This window comes from Mirounga leonina, unplaced genomic scaffold (genome assembly GCF_011800145.1).
Source record: "Mirounga leonina isolate KUSES-001 unplaced genomic scaffold, KU_Mleo_1.0 Mir_197, whole genome shotgun sequence".
NCBI lineage: Eukaryota > Metazoa > Chordata > Mammalia > Carnivora > Phocidae > Mirounga > Mirounga leonina.
In genome coordinates this window covers 6,552,190-6,558,370 of record NW_023270494.1, presented here as the reverse complement: position 1 = coordinate 6,558,370, position 6,181 = coordinate 6,552,190, and the positions used below count along the sequence as shown (strand labels likewise).

Sequence of the window (6,181 nt, the reverse complement as noted above, 5' to 3'; positions counted from 1 at the left end):
TCTGAGCACAGTGGAATTTTCAGGCCCACCACTGACCAGAGCCCTACACCCAGTGAAAGTGGGAGAAAGTTTCTCATTGACTAAAGGACAAAGGGAGGGGACTCTTGCTTCCCCGTGGGGAGGGGAGGTTCCAGCTACCACGCTAGGGACAGGGATTCCTGTCTCCTTTATCCCCTGGTGAGGCACCTTCCCATGACCTCCTAAGGCTGAGAGCCAGGGCCTACATATAAGGACAAATAAGAGGGTGGGCACATCCTCCCAGGATGTTCAGAGGGAAACACTCCCCATAGAACCAAGGGCTGGGGCGTGGGGGAAAATGGGACGATGTTGCTCAGAGGGCACAAACTTTCAGTTATAAGCTAGGTTCTGGGTTTAGTATAGTTCCTATGTATGATGACCATAGTTAATAATACTGTGTTGTATACTTGAAATTTGCTAAGAGGGTAGATCTGAAGTGTTCTTCCCACATCAAAAAAAAAAAAAAAAAGGATAAATATGTGAAGTGATGGGCGTGTTAATGAAGTAGGTTGTGGTGTTCATTTCACAAGGCGTATATATGTTAAATCATCACTTTGTGACCCTTTAAAAAATCACATTTACACCTTAAATATATACAGTTTAATTTGTCAATTATAGCTCAATAAAGCTGCAGGGGTAGACAAAGGGAAACATTCCAAACTGGTGTGTTTGTGTGTGTTTGCGTGTGGGTAGACACATCTCAAATGGGGCTATTCCTTCTCACGTGAGGTGGCGCTCCCTTCGGTGGAAGGACCCAAGGCCCCTAAGGCGTAAAGTGGCCAAGTCCACCCAAATGGACAAATGAAAAAAATGTCATTTATCACAGACATTTTTAATTATTAAGATTATTGAAACAAATTAATTATGAAGATTATTAAAATATCATCATGTAGGGGAGGCCATATCATTTCCCTCAGATGGTTTTCCTGACTGCCCTCCCCAACCTTGAAGTAGTTTCTGAGGCCCATCTTGACTGGCTTAAGAAAAAACCCTTATATATCAGAAGCTCAGACATAGAGCAGGCTGAGCTGGTCTCAGGAGTGAAGGAGACCAGGGCGTGGGCAGGGCTCCATCTCTCTGTCTCTGTCTGCACCCCTATTGCTTCTCTCTGTGCTTCAGTCACTCACGCCATACCCCAACTTCTTCCAGCAGAGAGGACGCGGCTTGGGTCCCACCCCAGCAGCTCCGACCATGAGCCCCAGCCCCACGTTGGGTAGGGTGGGGCATTTGCTACCCGAAGGAGTAGGAAAAGTCCAGGGAGACATGACACCTCAAGAGGGCCCCAAGTTGTGTCCCTGAGCTGTGTAGAGCCGGGAGGGTGCCCGGCCAGCCCTTCAGCGCCCCCAGCCTCAGTCACTGCCTCCCGAGGACCCAGAGGCATTTCTTCCACGGCCTGTGTCTCCTCTGGAAATGGGGTCCCAGGGCGGAAGATTCCGCTCATCTGTCTGTCTAAGGGGCTGTGTCTCTGACGAGATCAGAGGACAAGTTCATACAGATGGACGGTCTCTGCTGAGGCCCCTTCAACCAAAGGACAGCACCGACCAATGCGAGCAAGATGGGCACCTTCAGGAACGCCAGGAGAATGTAGTGGTGCCTGCAAGAGGGGACAGAGCCGTCAGAGCCCTAGGCACCCCCAGCCCCGTCACTCCCAGCGCCCTGACAGTGGGGAGCATTGGCCAGCCCCGCAAAGCCTGTGACCCTGGGCCTGGCAGCCCCACTCCGAAGACCCCCGTGAACCTGCTCAGTGGCTCAACCATGAGGGCTCCTCGGAAGGAACTTCACCTTGTTGGTTTTGCTTTGCTCTGGGCCCACCTTCCTTTCTAATTGCACCTCCTGCAGCTCCCCTTTCCCGAAGTGCATCTCCGCAACTTAGGGTCGCCCTCGACAGGCTGTGTGCCTTTGCCACTCCGAAAATGCCAGTTCCAGGCGGCTGAGCCACGCTCCTGCCCCACGGCACCCAGTGCCTCGCACTGTGGGGATTTTGTCTTATCTCCCCTTGGCACGCTCGAGGTCATCAGGGCTTTTTTTGTCAACAACTGAATGTAGAGAAAGGTTCTGCAGAATGGCTTCCTGGGGAGGGTGGAATGGGGAGATGGGGGGTGAGGGGCAACACAGGCAGGAGCGAGTTGGTGGGGGGGTGGCTTTGGGCCTTGAGCCTGGCTGTGACGGTTCTGGCGTCCCATGAGGGTGCAGACGCAGAGTAGGAGGGGCCCCAGGTAGGGGCAGGGTAAGGACGGCCACCACTCACCTGATGTAGGAGTCGGACAACACCCCTGCATGGCCGCTGGTAGTTGTTCTAGAGAGCGGGCTCGCCCAGGTGCTCAGAACCATGCCCACTAGACACAGGCAGAGTCGGTCACAGGTTATGGGGACAGACGGGGGCTCGTGGGCGGCTCCCAGGGTCCTGCCCCCGCCCCCTCCGGGAAGCCACCCTGCCCCTGGACTGGGAAGCTGGATATAGTCCCCAGGCTTCTCCCTTTCTGCTGGGTTTTCTTTTTCTTTTTTTCTTTTTTTTTTTTTTTTTAAGATTTTGTTTACTTATCTTAGAGGGAGGTGGAAAGACAGAGGGAGAGGGAGAGAATCTCAAGCAGACTCCCCGCTGAGCACAGAGCCCAACACGGGGCTCTGTCTTACCACCCTGAGATCATGACCTGAGCCGAAACCAAGAAGCAGATGCTTAACGGACGGTGCGGCCCAGGCGCTCTCTGCTGAGTTTTCTGAACCACCACTTAGTCGCTTTCCATCAACTCGGGTGTGGCACGAAGAAATAAAAAGGAAACAGGAGCCGGCACTCTTGCTCTGGGAGGTGCTTCTGGGGAGAGAGATCTGTCTTTCCACTTCTCTCCACTTACCCCTCTAGGTGGGACTTTAGCCAGGGGGGAAACATTGCTGGTCCTCAAGCAGTGCCTGAGCTGGGCTCAAGGACATGTGGTTCTGGAAATGGGGTGCCCAGGTATTGGGGTGATAAGGAAGAGGAGGAGGACTCCAGAGAGCTGGTGAATAAGAGGGCACATTCTGGTTCAATCGTGAGCAATGGCTGTGATAAATTAAACATCTTTATGAGAAACTATGAAGACAGTTTGTGGTCGGCTACTTGGTCATGGATTCCTGAGACCAGCTTGGCACTGAGTGTTCATGACCTATTTTTTAGTTGAGTCCTAGGCCTGAGGAGACCCCAGGACAGCCAGAGGGGTCCCTGATGTTGGCATAATGATCAAAGCCTTCCTTTCTCCTTACCGCAACCACTGTTACTTGAGCCCCTTCCTGGGTCCCTCTAATTCCTTGCTTGTTCTTATGCTGCGAGGGAAAGTAGTGGGCAGGGCGGCTGGGGGCCCAGAGAGGAGAGGCACTGTCAAGTGCCCAGAGCTACTCTGTGTTGGCCAGGTTCTTGAGGTTCAGTGCTGGGACACTCTGGGCTTCCCCAGGTGTCTCCCCTGCCCCTCTCTGTGTAGTGACGGGTCTGGAGTATGACTACCAGTGACCACTGCCTGGAGCAATGCCCTGGGATCCAAGGCATCCAAGGTCCACCCATACCTCTGATGAGAGACTGTGGGGCTGCCAGGGTTGTGGGTCCCCAGGAGAGCTGGCCTGGGCCATGGGCAATGAAGGCGGGGTCCACGTCCCCACCCCTACCCCAAGACCTGCCAGCCTTGCGTGCATCAGCCAGATGCCTCAGGTGACCTCAGGGACTGTGATGGGGACCCTGTTCTCAGGTACTCAGCCATTTCCCTTCTGCCCTTGGGGAGGGGAAGCAGAAGCCCTCACTCTTTCTGTCCTGAGGATGAGGGCCTCACTGCGTAAATGAGAAAGTTCTTACCTGGGTCAATGGTCACTTTGATAGATGTCCCAAGGTCGGGTCCATGTTTGCTAATCCCACACCAGTAAGTGTCTGTGTCATCTTGCCTGACGTCCTCCATGGTCACAGTGAACAAGCAGTGACTCTGGTTGTCCCTGATGGACACACGGTCTGTCTTCATTACTTGCTCTGATCCATTGGTTTGAGCGAGGATCTGGCATGATAACCAGTCTGCTCCGCGACACCACCACTTCTCGTAAGTCTCCCATTCTGCTGTATAGTGACATTGCACGCTCACCGAGCCCCCTTCTAGACCCCTCACGGACTCTGGGCCTTGGATGGAGAAACAGCCTGGAAAACAGAATCCCAAGATACAACTCCTACCACCTTGAGCCAGGCCTGGTCTGGGAGCCTCATGGGCTCAGGTGGCCCCAGGTTGGTGTCCAGGGACTGAGCCAGGGTCCAGGCCTTTGCAGGAACCTCCTAGCTGACCCCAAAGATCCGCCTCCTCTGTCCAGCTTCCCCATCAGCTCCCGCAGTGATAATGTCCGGCCTCTTCGGTCCTCACTTCCCTGGTCCTACCCACAGCGTCACCACTCCTGACTTTCTGACAGTCTTTCTTGGCTTTGAAACTTCGTCCTCATCCACTGTCCTCCTTCTCCGACTGCTCATCTCTGAGGCCTTTACTGATTTCTCTTCCTCCCTCTTTAAATCTTGGTGCAAAAATGATATGTTGGTAAATACTTAAAAACTAGCCCTCTGGGAAGAAAATCTCCATTTGTAGCATTTGCCAGTTTCTGTGGTGTAAATATTCCCACCCCGGTTGATCTCAGGCAGTCTGTGCGATGTCACTGGACACAGAGCTGAGAAGAGTCAGTTCTTGCAAGCCAGTGTGAACCAGCCCCGGAGCGCTGCCGGGGGAGCTCAGGGGTCCCTCTCCAGTCCTCGTTTTGTCCCACTTTATTACACCCCCATGGAGGGATTCTCCCTTCCTCTGATTTTGGTTATTGCCAACATGCGATGGTTCCCCAAATCCATGTTTGTGGTCCACATTCTTTCCTTAGCTCCAGCCTACTGTTTCCAAATACACACTGTACATCACTACCCCAAAGTCAACCACTCCCCAGTGCCTCGGAATGATTTAAAATGCTTTCGTGGGGCATTCAACTTCTTTTTTTTTCCATGTCAGACCCAAATTCTCTGACCAGCACCATTTCCTGCTCCTCCCTGCCTTCCACTGGACCTTATAACCCACCCCCACTTTTCTCTTCCTCTGAGCCTGATGAGCCTTCCCAGGCGCTATGTCACTGCTCATGTCCTTCCTTCCACCTGGAAACCCTTCTCCGAGCCCAGCCTGCCTACTGATCACCTTATTCCCTTTCCCAACTAGAATTGCTTCCTCCTGTTGCTCCATGCCCTTATAGGAACCTGAGTGCCACACTGGTATTTTGTTACCATTACCGGTCTCTCTCTCTCTCTGACTCCCTTACTAGGACGCTCTGTCCTAGTAGGGCAGAGACTTTGGATTTGTGTTTTCTCTCTTCCCCAGCCCCAGTCCCCATGTCTTGCATGGTATCTGGATTCTGGAAGGTATCAATAAAGTTTATGATTGTTTTTGAGAAGGCGCTGGCTGTCATTAGGTTTTTTAAAAGTTGCCTAACATAGTGTTTGGATTCCTTTTCTGTGTTTTTCTGTGGTGCATGCATAGAAAAAATTGAACACTAAGTGTTGTAAACTCTTAACGGTGGTCACTGCTGAACCTGGGGCTTGGGGTGAAGTTTCCCTTTCTAAATCACGTATTTCTATTATGTGTAAATGTTTACAATGTCATTAACTGATAAAAACAACTAAGAAAAAAATTTTTAATAATTGAAAGGACTCAATTAGGAAAAAGATTGCTAAGAGACAATAATTGATGTCAATGAAAATCAAATACAAGAGTTGGCAGAAAGGGTGGTTTTCTTTCTTAAGACAACAATAGCAACAACACAGCTACGATCCAAAGCTGAGGGTCAGTTAGATGGTATTTTCCAACAATCAAAAATAAGGTTAGAGATGTTGCTGCTTCGAAATAGAAGTTTCATCAATCCCAACTTTGCTAATTTAATCTGGCAGTAAAGCATTCATAATGTGATTTGGCTTGTTTTTGAAAAACTATGTGGGAAGTTTTCATAAACACAGACTGTGATGGGGAGAACTATTAATCAGGTCTCTGTGTTTTGTCGAGAGTTGGTCTGATTGAAGGTGGAGATGCCAGGATAGCAGTCAGCTGGGAGCAGGACTCAGGAACAGGGCCAATGGGTTTTAAAAGTATAAGGCTGTTTGAATCTCAATTTTTCCTTTCCCTGACTCTGAGATGTAACCTCT

At 51.1% G+C, this 6,181-nt stretch overlaps 1 protein-coding gene across 3 annotated transcripts; it reads right to left on the bottom strand.

Moving 5' to 3' along the window:
- Nucleotides 1-637: 637 nt before the first annotated feature.
- On the bottom strand, nt 638-4,505 carry CD300LB (CD300 molecule like family member b). 3 transcript variants are annotated; one of them, XR_004683073.1, is made up of 4 exons: nt 3,836-4,505; nt 2,653-2,830; nt 2,267-2,354; nt 638-1,612 (listed from the first exon to the last, which is right to left on the bottom strand). XR_004683073.1 is itself a non-coding variant. In XM_035026104.1 (3 exons), the coding sequence occupies exons 1-3, from the start codon at nt 3,993-3,995 to the stop codon at nt 1,468-1,470; spliced, it is 393 nt and encodes a 130-aa protein (XP_034881995.1). In that variant the 5' UTR covers nt 3,996-4,505; the 3' UTR covers nt 638-1,467. The 3 variants fall into 3 exon arrangements, 1 of the variants encoding a protein (XP_034881995.1); XR_004683072.1 differs by having other exon boundaries at nt 2,653-4,505; XM_035026104.1 differs by lacking the exon at nt 2,653-2,830.
- Between the last annotated feature and the right edge of the window lie 1,676 nt (nt 4,506-6,181).

What these genes read in the sequence shown, in the direction of transcription:
- CD300LB (XM_035026104.1), bottom strand. Translation starts at nt 3,995, where the DNA reads ATGAAGACAGACCGTGTGTCCATCAGGGACAACCAGAGTCACTGCTTG. An exon ending in CAAAGTGACCATTGACCCAG is followed by an intron (nt 2,355 to 3,835) that starts GTAAGAACTTTC and finishes GCCTGTGTCTAG; the next exon opens with TGGGCATGGTTCTGAGCACC. An exon ending in TTGTCCGACTCCTACATCAG is followed by an intron (nt 1,613 to 2,266) that starts GTGAGTGGTGGC and finishes CCCCTCTTGCAG; the next exon opens with GCACCACTACATTCTCCTGG.